Below are 19,297 nucleotides of genomic sequence, written 5' to 3' on the forward strand. Positions count from 1 at the left end.
GTTGTTATATTAATCAATACCTTTTTGTTAGGAGTGGATAAATGTGCCTGGCCCTGGGGAAATGGACTTTGCCCTGGAGGAATTCACAGCTGATTGGAAAAGAGCACTGTACTTTAGATCATAGGAATCAAGCGTGGCTATTTCTCTGTCCCTCAAATTCACAGCATTGGAAAAGAGCACTGTACTTTAGATCATAGGAATCAAGCGTGGCTATTTCTCTGTCCCTCCTCAGAAACAGAAGCTGCATTGCCATTCTTTAGTGAAATACACAATGTTTTTAGAGACATGATGATTCAGCATTTGGTAATCGCTTTGATAAGAAACATCCAGGTAAAAAGGGCCCAGTGAGTGATACTTCTCTGAATACCAGAACACCAGCTTTACTCTCTCACCAGTTATTAGGTGTGAGAAATCATTCTGACACTTGACGTCGTGCTTTGCAGATTTAGAAGTTGATCTGAAGATTTCTGAACATAGTCAGCACAGACGTGAACAAGGTAAACTCCTAACGTGTACGTCTCTGTTCGAGTATTTCCATGGGTTCATCCTGCCTACTCACACCCTGACCCAAGTGTCTTTCCTAGGCCGTCTTTCTTCAGTTTAGGCAGTCATCTCACTCTGGCCTGGAGCTGTCACATGCCATTCCCGTGAGCTGACCTCTTTCTCACTTTACTTTTCAGTTGGCCAGTTCTCATTCTTTCTTCAGAGCTCCTTCAGGTGTTTTTTCTAAAGCGGCCCTCCTTGAGCTCCTGACCCCCAACTTTCTTATTCAAATCACATTTTCGTTGATATCTAGCCCTTTCCACAAAGTATTTTATCTTATTTTTATTTTATGTAGCACACCTTAGTTTCTTCATTAATGGTACCTTGCTCTGGTGGTTAAGATATGAAACAAAAGTGTTTTCATGTGATATAAGGTGAGGAAGGGCCAGGAACCCTTATCTTACTAGGATAAAGTGGAGGAGAAATGCTTGAAAGAAGTTAATCTTAATAGCATGAAATCCATTAAGAGAAACAGAAACAAACGCAAAAACCAGCTTTACCACAGGGTAGGCCATCTTCCCAGTATCTGAAGGTTTTGTGCCTGATCCCAGTCTTCCTCAACAATGGGAAATGAAAGAAAAAAGTGGAAGAATAAAGAATAGCCATAAATTTGGGTATAGGAGTTTTTTTTTTTAGATGACCAAAATAAATCAATGTTTAATACCAAGTATAAATAACTAAAAGGGAAAAAAGTGCCCTATGCCCTTTTTGTGCTTCAGCCTCTATATCTTCTGTTCCCTGCCTTTTGCAGAAAACATTGCTTTGTAAGGCTGTCATCGTTTTGAACGAAGACAAAGCTCAAGATCTTCCTTCCTGTTTCCATTCAAGTCTGACTGGAAGGAAAAATCAACTTCCCAGAAATTCTCTCATGTGTTGGGTTGAATATAGATTTCATTGTTTTGAGCAAGAAGCCAACTTCTTTTCTCTTTCTTCAGATGACATATCTGCACAGTAAATTTCCCATGCATTACGTGTGTGCCCAAGCAATTGTCTTCTCTCTTCTGTTTTCTGAACCACCTCAATATCAGGAAAATTTTGTAAGCTAGTTTCTCTCTCCTTATCTTTAAAATATGGGTCCACAAATGCATTCTGCTTGACAGTACCTGAGTATAGGAATTTTGGGAAGAAGGATTATAGGGTTTCTGAGCCAGCCACAGAGTTGGACATGAATGTGCCTGAGATTCTAAGCCCAAGACCCTCACCAGTGGCTAATACATGTGAGAGGAGCTCTTGTTGAGTATGGTCGTGATGCACTTTGTATCAGCCTCAAACATATAAATTGAACCTGAAATTAAAAAGAACAACTGCATGAATATTTTTTGTGATTCTCCATTTATAGTTGCCAGATTCAGATCAATTATATTCTATACATGGTATGTTGGTCTTTGGATCAGACTGTGGCTCCTCCAGCTACCTGAGATGGAGTATTTTCCTATCTTTCCTCCAAGTTTTTAATTAAATTTTGCCTGTGCTTTAGTTTTAATTTCTATTATTACTAAAACCAAGGATTCAGCCTAGCCCTGGACACCTTGGTCCGGGCACACTGTGGAATTCTGAAGAAAGTCAAACCTGCAGATTCATCCAATATTGGGCTCCCCTGGAAGAGTCTGTAGTTATCACAGCTCAATCCAGTCTACCCCGAGCCCAGAGTCTCTGATCGTCGTGTATTCCCTATTGAAGCAGGATGGAGGAAATAAAGAAAGGTGACAGAGGGATTTGATAATTTCAAAGTTGTGCTTTGAATGCAAACTGCTGCAGCAAGGTTACAAAATTCAGAAAAGCTTCAAGACAATAAGCCTCTACACCGGGTTCACAGTGTGTACTTTTCCCCTGTAAATTGTCCTTTCTTCCTCTAATCCATCCTCAGGAAGTGCACTAATAAGAGGACAGCACATGTCAGCTCCAAGCACAGGTAAATAAAGGGTTTGCATTTTATCCTTACTCACCAACTGGACAAATCTGATGGATTCCACTAGAATGTACATACTAAAAAACTCATTTTTGGAATATTTCCCAAGTCCCATAGATATACCCAGCTTGAGAACTCAATGTGTCTCTTTCCCTTTTAAGGCCTCCACTCTATTTCTTTGAGTGTGTACTTTTCAAATTCTGCTGAGTAAATGCTGTCATACCTCTTACAAGGGCATCCTGGAAATTCTTTTTCTGTGCCAACAGCCAGCAAGTCTACAACCCTTGGGGGTTGTTTGGGGTGAGTCAAGGTTGCCCATCTTTGCTTTGGGGGACCTCCTTGGACTCTGCCTGGTAACACTATGGGATTAAGAACAATATTTTCTTTTCCAGAGAAAGTAATAGAAGCAGAGAAGTGTATTAATGTGTTCAAAGACATAGAGGCCAGTTTATATTTTTTGACTCAAAGTCAAGAAGGTCCATGTATGAAATAAGCTATCATAAGATTTTTTCTCAAGAATCCCAGTGACCCTATTTATTTTCTCTCAAGAGGATACAAGTTCTGTGGCTGGGAGTATCCAGACTTTCTGTACAGAGGCTTGGGTCTATTTGCCTTACTTCATTTCCCACCACTGCACAAATGATGCACTCTGCCCAGTGAAATCTTATGCTGTTGGGGCACCTGCCTTGACTCACACCCTCACCCGACTCCTTCCTTCTGTCCTTGTTTCCAGTATGATTCAGCCTCTGCTTTCATCTTCTACTGGTGAGGTCTCTTGTGTAAGTGGGGTTTACTCCCTGTGAGCACGTGAAAGAGTAATGCTTCAAGCTTGTTCTCCTGAGCTTTCTCACCCGAGGGGCCAAGTTCCACTCCCTAGTTATCATACGGAATATGAGAAGGTCTGTTGAGAAGTGACTCCAAGTTTTCCATCTAGGAATTCTCCAGAGCACACCATGCTATGTATATAATATTATAAAATCAGTGTCCTGAATCACTAAATCGTATTTATGGCTATGTGCCTTTTGAGTAGTAGTAAAGCTGATAAAGTAGCAGAAAACTTACAGAAACAGAGTAAATAGGTAAGTGCCGCTTCTACTTGTGTTTGTCAGTGGGTTTTTATCTGCACTTCTCATTGGTGGCTGGAGACACTGTTGAAGTGATGCCTTGATTCTCAGGTTTATGAGAACTAAAACATGAAAGCACAACTAAAACATGAAAACCAGTAGACTGCAGTTCAATGCTTTAAACTTCTCATTTCCTGTCAGAGAAACCTGCAGGCTGTAATGCCAGGCAGAAGTACTTTGCATGCACTCAGCATGAAATCCTAGATGTTTGTACCTAAGGAACTTGTTCAGTTGGTCCAACACTTACCTTTTTTTAGTGAGCAGGCTGACTCCTAAGGAAAGAGGGAAGCTGCTTATGAGATCCATGTCAGAGAGTTATCTAAGAGCTGGGGATTTAGCTCAGTGCTTCTGGTGCCTACCTTGCAAGCACAAGGACCTGAGTTCAATCCCAGGAACAAAACAAAAACAAAACAAACAAACCAAACCAAGAGAGTTATCTAAGGCAACCAGAGTGTCTTTTAAGGGACGAAGAAAAGAGAGCATCCAGGGTCAGTTGCTCTCTGTACAAGTCCTCATAGGCTTTTGCTCATTATCCTTTTAGTCTTTTGTTTTCAATGATTAATACTGTATGTATTTATGAGGATCAGTGTGACATTCCAAAGGAGGTACACAATGTGTGAAGATCAGATCAAGGAAACTGGCAGTTCTACCATCTCAGAGGTTTACCATTACTTTATAATGAGAACATAATAAGTGTTCTCTGCTAGGTATTTTGAAATGTGTAATTTGTTGTTAGCCATAGTTATCCTACTGTGCTACTAAATATAATTCTAACTAGTACATGGTTTTAACCATTTCCATAAAGATTTTTAAAACTTTTATGATGCTATAAATTTTCTCATTTTCAAAAACCAATTACCCTTATATAAAGTGAATATTCATTGAGGGGTGTTTTTGGCAATTAGAAATGGGCTTTGAGTATTTGATCCTGCACAATCTACTTTACTAATTTTAGGAGACTTTTCACATCTAACTTATGTATAATTGTTAGTGTTAGTACAAGCATTTGACTGTAACACATGGTTGTGTCCAGTTCAGAAATAAAACGTGTTTTCTTGTACTGTTTGCCGATATCCTACAGATCTGCAGTCAAAATAATATTGTGTCTTCATTCTGCTGTGTCTCTCTGTCTTCCTGACTTGGTTGTCTGCCGTGGCGAACTTCTTCTGGTTTTCAGAACATCGCAGAAAGGACAGTAGGCTCCATTCTAATTGTCACTGAGATTTCCTAACTTCAGCGAGTGTATCTTGCTCCTTCTCCTTTTCTCTTCCACCTGATAGCCCTTCTCCCCCAGGCCTGTCAGTCCAGTTGTTAACTCCCCTCCCCCACCAATTCACATGCAATCTTCACTGCATCTAATTTGCTTCAGCACCTCTTCTTGCTTCCCAATTGTTTCACATTTGTTTTGTGACTGGATTGGCTTTTCCTTTAGACAATATATTACTTAACAACAGTCTAGATGTTCCCAATTTCTTTTATGTGGGTTTAACATGTTTTATTAACCATGGTTTTTAGGAATTTTGTATGCAACAAAGAAGCAAAGAAAATCTTTGTTATACTCTAGTAGGGGTGGGATTTTATAAACCTGCAAAAAGTATCAGTTGGTAATATTGGAAAAAATAGTGAGCTGCAGTAGGTACTCCTGAGGTGTGAATGGAGGGACTATTTCATGAGTTATATTGGTTAAGGGTCACAGCTTTTTTATGTAGTATGCTTAGCTGGTGTTGAGCTCTGGACTCTAATGTGTTTCTGCCCATACAGAGCTAACAAAATGGCAGGTGGTTTATCAGGGGTTGTTGAATAATTAATGATTACATGAAGGCCTTGATGAGGAGGAGAGTGGGGAGAGGGAAGAGAGAATGGGAAGAGAGTGGAAACTTTTGAATTAGAGTTGCATAGTGACGAAAACTAAGACCTTTTCTTAAGTCATCATCATCACAAGGATTGACCACAGAGATATGACCCTAAAAAATTCACATCTAGGTAAATCTTGATAACATTAGCCAGAAATCATTAAGAAATTAAGAAGCCTGAATCCAATTCACACTGTGTGTTGAAGTTCCCGAAGAAAGGTGCATTCAGTGGTTCTGAGGTTCTGTGGAATGTTGTCATCTTTCATTGTTGCATACAATGCTATTCATTTTGAATATAATGAGTGTTTTGAATACATTTATATACAATTTGCCAGAACTGAATTATGAGGTGATTATCAAAATGTTGGCATTAGTTTTCCATCTATCTAGTTTTTACCATTGTATTTCTTTGTTGTCTTAGACTTTATATTTTCACAAAATTGAGGAAAATAAATAAGTATAGTAATGCCTGGGATTGGAACCAGAGTCATATTTATATCTACTTTAAGGGTATGATTAATTCTGAAGCTATGTAGTATTCAAGTTACAATAAAAATCTGATAATATTTTGTGCCTTGAAAACCAGATTTCTCATCCAGAATTCTTTACTTCTTGCATATCTGAAAGGTTCATGAATCCAAGCATTCAGGCATTCCCCAAAATTAGCCGTGTAAATTTTTGTCAGGATGGGGTCCTCTTTTTATGTCTTGTTAAAATTTTTGGTAGCAGTGAAAGGCTGGAACTCTGCGCTACTGAAGTGTAAATTCATTCTTCATACTCTAGAGTATGTCAACGGGAACAATATAGAGCTTGTCCTGAGATGAGAAGGCAAAATCAAAGCCGTGTGTCTGAGTTCATCCTCTTGGGCTTTTCCAAGTTTCCTGAGCTCCAAGAGCAGATCTTTGGGGTTTTCCTGGTTATTTACCTGGTGACACTGATGGGAAATGCCACCGTCATAGCAGTCATCTTCCTGGACCACAGGCTCCACATCCCCATGTACCTCTTCCTGCAGAATTTATCTGTGGTGGAACTGAGTTTCAGTGCAGTCGTCATGCCTGAAATGCTGGTGGTGCTGTCCACTAAGAAAGCAACAATTTCTTTTGTTGGCTGTTTTGCACAGATGTATTTCATTCTTCTTTTTGGAGGGACGGAGTGTTTTCTCCTGGGGGCAATGGCTTTTGATCGATTTGCTGCAATCTGCCATCCTCTGACCTATGCAACCATTATGAACAAAAGCGTTGTGGTGAAGTTAATAATTTTCTCTTGGGTGTCATGGATTATGGTGGCCACTGTGCAGACAACGTGGGTATTTAGTTTTCCTTTTTGTGGCCCTAATGAAATTAATCATCTGTCTTGTGAAACTCCCCCAGTGCTGGAGCTTGTATGTGCAGACACCTTCTTGTTTGAAATCTATGCCTTCACAGGCACTATTTTGATTGTTATGGTTCCTTTCTTGTTGATACTCCTGTCTTACATTCGAATTCTCTCTGCCATCGTGAAGATGCCATCAACTACTGGGAGGCAAAAAGCCTTTTCCACGTGTGCCTCTCACCTCACATCAGTCACCCTCTTCTATGGCACAGCCATTCTGACTTATTTACAACCCAAGGCCAGCTACTCAGCGGAGACCAAGAAACTGAAGTCCCTGGCTTACACCCTGCTCACACCTCTGCTGAACCCACTCATCTACAGCTTGCGCAACAATGAGATGAAAAGGGCTTTAATGAAATTATGCAGAAAAGAATAGCTTTTCCATACAGAGTGACTTGTTGAGAAGCCGCATAACATTGAATCCTTGCCTGACTGAACTATATGTAAATTTAATTATTGATGAAAACTGCGTTTCTTGGTGTAGGTATGCTTGATTCACTCAATTTTCTATGTTTGATCATATATCAGGAACATCTTTGTATGTTAATTTCCTTTTTCAAAGGTGCATATTTCCCAATGTTTTAAGTAAACGCTTCTTCAACAGTTTGTTTAGTTTTCATGGTACCTGATGCTGTTTTATTGTATATAGCAGACAATAGTAAAATAAAATATTTTATATATGTTCATATATACTGGCAGTTTAATTTTTACATAATGGGTTTAAGAAAGTGGGTTTAATGAGTCAATGAAAATGTGAATTTGTCAAATCTTTTTCAGTGCATATTATGAAAGTCTGGGTTTTATTTAGAATTATATCCAAGTTGCTAATAAAATCAAAAGAAGAAATTAAAGATGGATCCTACATTCACTTCAAGGAGGCTCAGGAAAATGAAAGCATAAAGCTAACTAATTTTCAAAATATGAAGTGTCACATGTTTACAATACACCAACTATTTATACTATGGGGACTTCCTGGCAAATGAAATAGCCTCAAACTGTTATCTGTAGCCTTCTAGTCTAAAGACTGCAATTTCAATCTAGAACAGTATGGAAAAAAGTTTACTATGCGGAAAGTTTTGGGGGTGAAATTACTCTGAGAGAGTATGATTCTGACCCCAAGAAACAGGTAAATTGGCCTAGTGTTGAACAAACATGATGCTACCAAAGGCCCAGAACCCATAGTACCTACATCTCAGACTTGGTCAAGGAGATGTTATCTTTAAACCACATTTTCACTACTACATGGGAAATCACAATTGGTCAGACAGTCAGGAGAGGCCAAAATAGTAATTAGGATTTTTAATAAATAAAAAAGAGGTACTTTTAGAGTTAATCAAATGAAACAATTACTCTACTAGATGTAGGCTCAAAATTAGTTCTGCCTAGGCTCTCAGGATATACAGATACGAAAATTAGAAGGTAACAGAGAAGAAGATATTTTTTAAACTACAGATGTCAAAAAGCAAAAAAGAAATGTCATAGTATTTCCTTAGAACAGCCTTTTAAAATTTTTGTGTTATAAAATAAGCCCAGGAAGAAGTGCAGAGAGAAAGCAACCTGGGGATGGCATCACATCATTAATGTCTATTTAGTATCTTTAATAATTCAATTATTTCTAGTGCCTTCTACAAAAGGACATTACAGTTCCTCAAGGTTATTGGAAACACATCTTTTAAAAAGTCAGCCCTTACCTGAAGCTATAAGACCAAATTTTAACTATTGGCACGATACTCTAAAGCACAACAAACATGTTATATGAAGAAAAAAGGAAATATTTCATCAGGAAATAGGTCCAACAGATTTTTTTCTCATATTCATATCTAATAGTGGTGTCTTACTGGCTAATTTCTAAACAGGTGCAAATTAAAAAATTGTTTTGCTCAAGAGTGTTATTGTTCAAATACCACACTAATTGTTTTACAGCAGGTATGTGTTTGCCAATCTTCAGATGGAAAAATGCTAAGTGGTGAATTTGGTTTCCTCCAGCCAGTTTCTTCTTGCTCCAGAGACTATGGTCACATGTGTTGCTGAGAGGTCACCCTGTGGCCACTCTCTTCTCACAGCTGGATCCAATAGGAAGGATAATCTATGTCCTTAAAATGCACAGTTGAGCTAAAAGCCTCCCACAGATCCACTAGATACCACAATGTTCTGTTTGATAAATTCTATTGCTTCTTTGATTATATTGATTTCAGGTGCTCCTTTATTTGCTCATTTCTTTACCTGTCTTTTTACTTTGTTTATAACTTTTTCAACTCTCTTTCAGTCGATCCTCACATAGGCACTGTGGCTGGGAATCTGTAGGAGAAGAAAGCTACCTCCTACTGCCATTGCTGCAAGTTTTCCAACTTTCTGGAACAAAAATGCTGCACACCGGCCTGTCATACCACCCATTACAATCAGGGTAGCTACTGAGTATTTTTCTACCACAGGTCTTGATCAATGCCCAAACACCTGATTTCCAGTGGTGTCTTCTTGCACACTCTGTTAAATCCAGCACTTCGTAAGAGTCATCATCAGTTTCATATTTTTAGAGAGTGGGTTCTGGGGTGTCATGATATTGTCAGTGACCAGTTCTGGAATGATGCCCTCTTGCCCTCCTTCCCCCTGCACTTTATGGGCCTCTCTAGGCCCAGGGAGAAATTCTATGGTCTCTTCTTTCCCCTTTTTCTTCCTTTTATTTTTTTTTTTTCCTTCTTTTCCAGGCACATTCTATCCCTGCCCACTTTTCCACCCAGATTTGTTGATTTTTGTAAGTATTGATGAATTATCTTTCTAAATGATTGTAACTAGTTCTGACTGACCTGAAGAGCCACTGTGCTCCATTAACTTGGTTGAACTCCAAGAAATCTACAAATAAAGGATTTCTGTGGTAGCAAAAATTTATCTCACAAATGAGCAGAAAAGAGCACCTATTTGTTGAAAGGACCACCGTTGGTCTAGAATCCAATTGATTTCATCTGGTTATCTCACTTAGGGTATATTCGTTCAGTGTTTGGATAGAGAACAACATGTGATCATTTCTGAAGGTCATTTGTAGTATTTCTATCTCTTCACTTATATGTTATTGTTTTTGAAATTTGGTCTAATTTCTTTTATAGAACAAATATGTCCACATACTGGCCAAAAATGTATGGCTTTTTTTATGGTGTACAAGTATAATTATTCAATTGTGACAATTTTCTGTTATTCTTGAGTCATATCAATATTTTTGTGCATCGTTTCCAGAGTAAATGTATATTTGGCAGCATTGAAATCTTAACAGTTCATTCTAGCTTCCTATTTTAATGTTGCTACAAGAGAAAAAAATATTCCCACTGAAATCTACATCAAAAGTTAAAACCATTCTTCATTTCTGTTCCAGGATAGGTCTTAAAGAGGATAGGTACCTTTCCCTTTATGAAGCAAACTTTCATTCAGTGTAAAAACTATTTCTTCTTCATATCTACCCCTGCCAAAAATGGGGGTGGAGATACAAATCTGGTTGGAGTTTCAAAGAAAGGAATCAGAAAAAGAAATTTCACCAGTAGAAGTCTGAAACATTGTGGATAATATCTGAATATTGTATAATGTTCTTTTCAGTTGAGCATCAAACAAGCATCTATAAACAGTTTTGATTAGATCCCATCTTTGATACTCTGAAATTTTTTGATTGTTCTGATACTTCTGAAAAGAACTAGGTAAAATTTATTTAAAAGAAATAGCCAGGGCTGGGGATTTAGGTCAGTGGCACCATGCCTGCCTTGCAAGTCCAAGGTCCTGAGTTCAATCCCCAGTACTGCAGGGGGAAAAAAATAGGCCTACACAGATGAATACAGAATTTAAAAAAAAATTATTTGTTCATTCACTGATTGTATTGATGAATTAAAGAAACTCTTCAAAAGTTTCTTAAGAGATCTAAATCTCCATGAAACAGTCCTTGCTCTAGGATTTAGAGTTACTGAAGAGTCGTTGGACTTTGGAAGATCACTAGATTCATTCCCTCTCTATTGCATTGTCATTTATGATAAGTAAAACCCAGCATCAGCTAGATGTTTGTGGAATTACAATTAAAAATCAAGTCTCATTAATTCAAGATGTGTACATGCATGTGTATCCAAGTATATGGTGGAAATTCATACGTTTGTGTTGATATCAGAGATAGAAATGATCATTAGGAAATTTGGCCATAGTTTTAAAAACTTACATAATTCTAATGAATAAAAATTGCTACTATGCTTTACCTATGATAGCTTAATCATGTTATTACTTATACACTGCAGTGGTTTTCAGTTGTAGTCCCTGAAGCACACTGCAAGTTGCCTATGTTTATGCCCATCCTTCTTTTCTTTAAATAGTAAAAGCCCAATTTTCCTTTTTTCTTACATCATTGCTCCTCCTTTCTCCACTCTCCCCATCATGCCACCCTCTTACCTCCCTTCTCCTCCTACTTTCTCCTGCCTGAGAGACAACATTCAGCAGTCATATCATATGATGTCATACGCGACAGTAGGACTCTGACCACAACTTCTGTAGCAATCAACCAAGAGGAGTAAAGACTTTGTTAGTGTTTGTCCCCTTGTTACTAAGAAAAAACCAGAGAAAGACAAATATACTCCCCAAATTAAACACGTAAGATGTCCACTACTACGCAGTCATCTCCATCTATCTCAATGCATTGACCTCCATATGGAGCATACTTGAAGCCTTCTTTCTTTCTTTCTTTCTTTCTTTCTTTCTTTCTTTCTTTCTTTCTTTCTTTCTTTCTTTCTTTCTTTCTTTCTTTCTTTTTTTTAATAAAATTTCCCAGGCTTTGCCTACCTTTGGACTAATTGCAAGGAAAAGTGGTGGACTCCCTTGGTACAGCAAATCGAGCAAGGAGGGCAAGTTTGTCTTTGATTTGTTGATCTTTGTGTAGTCACATAAAACCAAGCTCTAGAATGAATCCTTGCAACACGCTAGACTTAAAACCATGATCAAACTGTGCCTTTCATTTATATGGTTTTGTTGAAAGTCACTGTGGGCGAGTTACCTGCCACCTGCTATGGAAAGAACTGTAATGATGCAGTAGGTGTCAGGATTTTGCTTGATGGAAATGTAAAAGAATTGTGTTTGCACAGTTGTAGTATAATTTGCTTTATTTTCTTCCTCAGTTTTTTCTGAGGAAAAGATGGATATAAATGAATAAAGTGGTGCATGAATGGCAGAGAGAAAAACATCACCTGTGACACTAAGGGGTTTCCAGAGACTCAGCAGTTAGGAGAAGGAGATACAGTGTACCTATAGGGAAGGGGAAAAGGGATGTTACCAGAGACCCCTGCAGTGGTCCTGGCCTTTTGCAATACAGCACAATGTCTGTGAGATAGGGAAGTGGGAAATCAAAAAGACAGACAGAGGCTTGAGAGAAACTGAGTCGTGGGCTGATGTAAGCTGCTGTGGGAAGCAAAGACAAAACAACTAACTCCCAGGACATCCAGTGTTTATTCTTAACAAGTGTGGGAAGGAGGGAAGCTGGGCAGGCCTGGGGACCCCTGCTGATAGCAAGTATCAAGCAGGCTGGACTGTAGAATGAGGGCACAAGCATATCTTTGCTGAAGCGAACAAATGGTTAATTCGGAGGGGAAGAATTTATTTGGAGTCAGTTGACCTTGAATAGAAGTGAACTCGGCCAAGCTCTGCTACTTCCAATTTAACACAGCCGAATTATGGAGGGGCAAGAAGCTTGTGTCACTATAGCCTGCTAATACTGGATGGCGGTGTCTGCTACATTTTCCAAGGACTGAGGAAGTGGAGGATGAGGAAGCCTCCGGATGGAGTCTCCAGGCACTAAATGAATGAAAGTTACAGGAAGTTTGTCCCATAGGCCAATGATAGATTGAATTCTCACTGCCATCTAGTGGCTGAAAGGTATAATCAATACAGTGTCTGCTGAAAATCTAGGGAGGTAAACTTGTTCACGGTTTTGCAACATTTATCACTGATGAGCTCATAAAAAGTCATAAAATCAATCACATCAGTTCTGGGCACAAAAAATGTGGGCAGGTGGCAAATGAAGTGGGAAATTTCATGTCCTTAATAGCCGTGGGTGTGTAACTTTTGTTATTCTGAGGAACAGAAGGATTGAGGAGCAACCTTGGTTCTTCCCTTGTCCAGCTCCTTTCCCAGTACTGCTATCATCTTTAATCACATTTCCACCACTGTCTCACCCACCACCACTGCTACTATCACCACTATCTTCACTGCTGTCAAAGTTACCGTTACCATGATCACCACCACTGCCGTCAGCAGTGCGACCACTGCATTTGTCACTCACCACTACCACCACAATCATATTATCATCATCGCCATAGGTCTTTGCTTTACTCTCATACATTACACATTCACACTAATGGACTATGTCTGTAACTTCATTTGAGCATTTGTTCATAAACTCAGAAATGCTTACTGGGTACCTACCATGTGCCTGTCGCTATGTTAAATGTTAGCCACGAAGATCAGGAACGGCCATTCATTTCTAGAAACTTAAAATTGATAGGTTGAAGCCATTAAATAAACTGTACAATGGCACACGTTGAGTGTATACTTAACACTTTGTGAAGTTCACAAATAGGTCCGATGAGATGAGGAGTCCCAGAAGCAACTGGGAGGGAGCTGTTATCATCATTTTTAAGGACCAATTAGATCAGTTATGGAAAAACAAGACAGAGGAGTCTACATCTAGGGCAAGCACATGCTTGAAAACATGGGGCTTTAAAGTTAAGTAGAACTGTGCGTCAGCTGCATACAATAGTTGAGAAAGGACAGGAAATAAAGACAGACCTTGAAAGACTTTTATGCCATGAGCAAAGGAGCTTAAAGTCAATTTTTAAAGGCATGGAATGGTCACTGAAAGATGTTACGCAAGGGATAAAAGTTCTAATAATAGCTAATATTTGTGGACACTATATAAGGCACCAGGCCTGATGAGCTCATTGTAATCTTCACGATGCCATACGGCAGAGGCATACCACCCTTCACTGTGGGACTCTATAGGCATTACGAGCATTATTATCTATGTGTGCAATTTTGACATGAGATATACTTGCTTCAGGGAAGTAAATAAGGATAGTTCTTTTCAAAAACTCCTTATTTTCTTGGTTCTTTGAATTCTCAGCCAGACCTTTAGAAAGGACTAACCAGACTTTATTACAAATGAAAACCTAACCTCCGTTACTACTGTTGTCGAGTATGACTCGCTTTTTCTGATATTGAAGACTTCCCCAGCGAGTTTTGTGAAGTTTTGCTATTTGGCAACTGAAAGAATTTCATGCCACTGATTCCAAATAAAATTGTAGCAAAACCACTGTTAATATGAAGGGTTCTAGATGGATATTTTTGTTTTTCTGATCATCCACCAGAAACAGGGCAGAACAATGCTGGTGTCATTGTATGGGTGCCCCAGTAGGAGGCTGCAACCTTCTGTAGATCTCGATGGCTTGAACAGTAGGCATTTGAGGAAGGCAGCATGGACATTCTTGTCTGAATAATTGCAAACTTGTCTCTTACGCTATTGCTGTGCTCCACGTTTCACTCCAAGAAAGCTATTCAGTGATTCCCTTTTATTGCAGTTTTATTTTGAGTAGTGGTTCTCAAAGTTGGTTTATGGACTCCTGGGCATCTAGAGACTTTTGGTGGGTTCTATATGGTCAAAATTACTTTTATAATAATATTGAAATATTATTTTCCCTATGCATCATATTCTCTAGGAATGTACAGTAGATTTTTCTAGAAACTACATGATACATTATGTCCTAAGAGATTGAATGTAGAAACAAACATGAAAATTCAGCTCTGTTTTAAGCCAGACATGAAAGTTTACAAAAATGTAAAGCAATGACATTTAAAAAGTATAATAGTTACTATATTTGAAATATAAATTATTATTTCCATTAACACATAATGGGACTGTTATTATTTCAAATAAGCTGAACAAATATTTTTAAAATGTGAGCTTTAATTTCTAATGTAGCAAATATCAATTGCTATAATCTTTAAAGAAAGATCCTGGGGGTTCTCTATGAATTGTAAGAGTATAAAGGGATCCTGAGACTAAAAGCTTTGAGAATCCTACATTAGAGAATTCCCTACAGGCAATTTTTCAGTGTCTTTAAGAGGAAGGATGAATATCTTGGTTTGCTTGTGTCCTCTCCCCCATGCCTTGCCAAAGATAGAAAACACAGGCAGAAGAAGTACATGCGTTTACATGTCCCTGTTCTCTTGGTTCAAACAGTCTTCAGTGCATAGTTGGTCATTTCCTTGGTAACTGAACTGTAGCTGTTACCTGTGGCCTATTAACAGCCTCCCTTGGCTGGTGGGATTCCAAAGGGCATTGACTACCTGGGAATAATTAGGGAACTTGGTAAGGAAGTTTGCTGAAGCAGGAAATTGGTTCCTCTGGAACTTGTTAAACATTAATTCCACGGTCAAGATCATGAAAACATTTACCGAAACGAGGTATAGTATTTGAGTCTTCTGGGAGCATTTACCAAGGGTGAATAGTGCCAGGAGTCAGGGACTCTGAGGTTATTCTCGAAGGTTTTGATGTCAGCTTTACTGGAGCAATTAGGTTAAAAAGACTCCTGGGTTTCTAGTGAAGCCCCACTTTTAAGTCTTTCCCTGGAGTTAGCAGCAGGAGTGTGAGATGTAATTAAAGTCTACCTTACATCCAGATGTTCCCCTTCACGGAGTTCCTTTTACCAGGGAAGCCTTCAGCAATAGTTACAGAGGCTCACGGACCCCGGAGAAGTTGACCAATTGGGAAGCCTTATGAGTCTCAGCCAAATGGGAATTCAGTCAACTTGGTCAGTCTCGACTCAGTAAAAAGCAATAAAAGTTTCCCTGGATAATGCTTTGAGGCTTTAAGATTTGGATCAATCTCAGCACATAAATCTAACGTAAAAACCAAGCAAATCTATAAGCAATTTTCCCCAGAAAATAAAAATGCTGAGGACTCAGTAAAGTAAAAGGAAAGAGCATGAGGCAGAACCCAGAGATCTCCACCTCAGTAACACTTCTCCACTCCCATGAGGACTCCCTGTTCAGGGGCACAGCCTGAGGACCCTAATTTTGTACCAGCACATCCTAGGCCCTTACAGGCAGTGACAAGTATGACAGACAAAATGGTAATGTTATTACTTCCTTTGCCTGAACAACATTCAAATGCTTTACAGAGTTCCTGAGATGGGGAACAACTTCAGTTCCAGAAATTATATTCAGAAGGGCATAAACAAGGAGAAATCTCAATGTGAGGTTTCAAGAAAAATTCAGAAGAGTGCAAACAATGGAGATGTGTTGGCGTGTCTTCTATGAGCTAGACACTTGGTTGAGTACTTTGTGCTGTCTCCTTTGGTGCTTGTTACAATCTGGTAGTTTGGACACTGCTATTACCTTCATTTTATGCAAGGGGAGACCTAGCCACGGAGAGCTTGAATACATTGCTAAGTGGAAGAAATGGAAAGAGGACATTTTTCATTTTAACTTCAAGTTCTAATTTTTGGACTGTATTCTATGCTTATAACCTGTTTACTTCTTCATTCAGCATTTATTGAGGTGCCACTCCATGCTAGTCATTAAAATAAGGAGGCCAAGCAGATACTGTGCCTATCCATATGCTGGGTATGGTAAAGAGCAAAAGATATAATAAAATAATCACATAAATTAGTGTATAAACTAAGACAGGTCTTTGAAGGAGTATCTAACACAAATCCAAGAGTCAATATCTGTCTATCTATTATCTATCTATCTATCTATCTATCTATCTATCTATCTATCATCTATCTTCTGTGTATCTTGACCTACAGGTCAAGAAAGGTACCTCCATGATAGTGGTGCATACACTAAAATGTGAAGTTTGAATAGTCATTTATCAGGGATTTTGTGCTGAGTATGTGGAAGAGGGAGGGAGGAAGAGAGATGAGAGAGAGAGAGAGAGAGAGAGAGAGAGAGGGAGAGAGAGAGAGACAGAGAGAGAGAAAGTCCTAGGTAGAAAGTAGGTGGAAGGAAATAAACCCCAGTCAAAGAACCTGAAAATTAGTGTGTGACACATACATAATTGGAGACGTTAGAATTAGCCATAGAAAAAGCTCTGTTACTACATTTTACTGCTTAATGTTTTGTGTGAGAAATATTTCAAGAATAGAGGATACGAAATAATGTAATGAATATTTGTCACTAATATCAACTTAAACAAACATTAGAACTGTTCTTGAATAATACAGTTTCAGTTATAACTGAAGATTCTTACATACCCATAAGGACAATGAAAAATTCTAAGCCAAGGGCAGATGTGAACATACTTGTGCTTTGAAAAGAGCTCGGAGAAGTTTCAGAATAGACTGTAAATTAGGTGGCAACTACCACTGATGTAGGGATTCCAGCTAAGTTCAGAGCTGTCCATGTGAGAGACGAAGTGTGCTAGACTGGGAAGGTGGCAAAGGAGATGGGAAGAATATAAGACTGGGAGGAATTAGGATGTAACAGGCTGGACTGATAGCGATGGGCTGGTCAAGGGGTTGTTTGGGCTGAAATAACCTCTCATGTGTTAAATATATGTCAGCCATAAAGAAGGACACATTTAAATCATTTGCAGGAAAATGGATGGGTTCTGAGACCATGACATTAAATGGAATAAATCAGACACAGAAGGTTAAGTATAGTATGATTTCTCGTATATGAGAAACACAAAATTTAGATAGTTTAAAGAACAAAATAAAGGAATGATGGTCAAAAATAAGGAAGTAGATTTTTTGGAGATGAGAAAGGGGATCTGGGGAAGAGGAAAGAGGGAAAATTAGGGGGAAAAGGGGGATAAAAATGATGAAGGTATGATACATATATATATATATATATATATCCCCAAAATGAAGATAATTATTATATATTGCAAACTTATACAAATAAGAAATAACTAAGAAAAAAGTGTAGCCACATTAAAATGGATATATAATAAGTTCATTGTACAATTAAATTATGTATATTTTCAGTTTTTCTAGGTAATGCTAAAATGCATCTCAAAATGTTGAGCTAACTACATTTCACTGTAAGATACAATTTAAACTTTTGAATGAATGAATTCTTACAAATTTCAATTTAGATTTTAGGTTAATGTATACAGTTAATCAGTATTTCCACCCACTATATCTTTTATTCCAAACAAGATGAAAGCCATCATTCTTACTTTCTTCTTTCTGCATTAGTATATATTATATTGAGATTGCTTGGAATTTTTTTCTAGATTCATATTTTTACAACATATATCAATAATTATTTGGGTTTAATTATATAATTTACTTTTCTTCTATTTCATCACTCTGTGTTAGATCTTCTAATTTGAATTCCCACCTCCCTTGTTGATGAAGTGTATTTTGGAGTAGTTCTTTTCAAAAGAATCTAAGAACAGTAAACTTTCTGATGCCTCACATATTTGAAAATACATTGTTTTAAATGTACACTTAATGCTAATTTGATGGAGTTTAGGTTCAAAATTCATCTTTCTTAGAATCCTGAGGCTGTCTTTCTCTTTTACTGATGAAAAAATGTTAAAAAGAAGTGTGGGATCAATCCTTGTTCTGTTTTTTAGAGTCAAACTGTATTTTCTCTCAAGCAATACTGTACTTTATTCTTGGTTCTCTGAAATTTGACCCGACGTCTACATTGGGCTTATGTTAAATTCACTATGCTTGTCATTCGCTGGGACTTTTAAACCTCAAGAATTTTGTGCATTTTTCAAATGCATGAAATTTTCTTTTTAAAATTGGTATATGATATTTGGATATATATATAAAACATAAAATATATATTATATATATATATAATATATATATGGGGTACAGTGTGGTAATCGGATACATTTATGCAATGTGTAATGATCAGACCAGGGTAATAAGCACCTCTATCTCCTCAAATAGTCATTTCTGTGTTGGAATGTTTTACTTCTTTTCTAGTTTTTTTTGAATACAGCATAAATTATTTTAAGCTATGATTGGTGCTCCTTATCTAACATTTCTGTTGCCATTCCCCAGTCCCTGTGTCAATCTGTGCCTGGATTATTTTACTTAACATAAAGGCCTGAAGTTGTGTGAAATTTTCTTAAAGTTATCTTTGACTATTTCTTCTCTGTTCTCTTACTTAGTTCCTTTTGGAACTCCTCTTAAGCAGGAGTTGCATTTCTGCATTTATTTTTCTTTCTTTTTTTTTCAGCTTTAATTGAGTTCATTGGTACATTTAGGGATACAGTACAGTTACATTCATTGTGGGGATCTTGTACCTCTACATGACAAGTCTTGATTCTCATTTTTTCCCCTTACCTCTGCCCTCCCTTCACCCCTTCCTCCCCTCCCCATCTACAAACACTTTATTTTCATCTTTTCATTCTCTCACATTTTTTCTTTTCCCTTTTTACTCTTCCCCTACCCATCCCACCTTCCCTACACCTTTAGATCCTTTCTTCCCATTTCTAAATGTCAGTAATCTTATTAGAA

General features: G+C 38.0%; 1 protein-coding gene and 1 pseudogene across 1 annotated transcript; one reads left to right on the forward strand and one right to left on the reverse strand.

Moving 5' to 3' along the window:
• The first annotated feature begins 6,249 nt into the window (after positions 1-6,249).
• On the forward strand, positions 6,250-7,176 carry LOC104856125 (olfactory receptor 10A3). Its single transcript, XM_010615356.1, has one exon. It carries the CDS (start codon positions 6,250-6,252, stop codon positions 7,174-7,176), a length of 927 nt encoding a protein of 308 aa, XP_010613658.1.
• Positions 7,177-8,912: 1,736 nt separating this feature from the next.
• LOC109117775 lies at positions 8,913-13,152 on the reverse strand (annotated as a pseudogene).
• Positions 13,153-19,297: the final 6,145 nt, after the last annotated feature.

This window comes from Fukomys damarensis, unplaced genomic scaffold (assembly GCF_012274545.1).
Source record: "Fukomys damarensis isolate Sample0158 unplaced genomic scaffold, DMR_v1.0_HiC HiC_scaffold_16, whole genome shotgun sequence".
NCBI lineage: Eukaryota > Metazoa > Chordata > Mammalia > Rodentia > Bathyergidae > Fukomys > Fukomys damarensis.

What these genes read in the sequence shown, in the direction of transcription:
- LOC104856125 (XM_010615356.1), top strand. Translation starts at nt 6,250, where the DNA reads ATGAGAAGGCAAAATCAAAGCCGTGTGTCTGAGTTCATCCTCTTGGGC.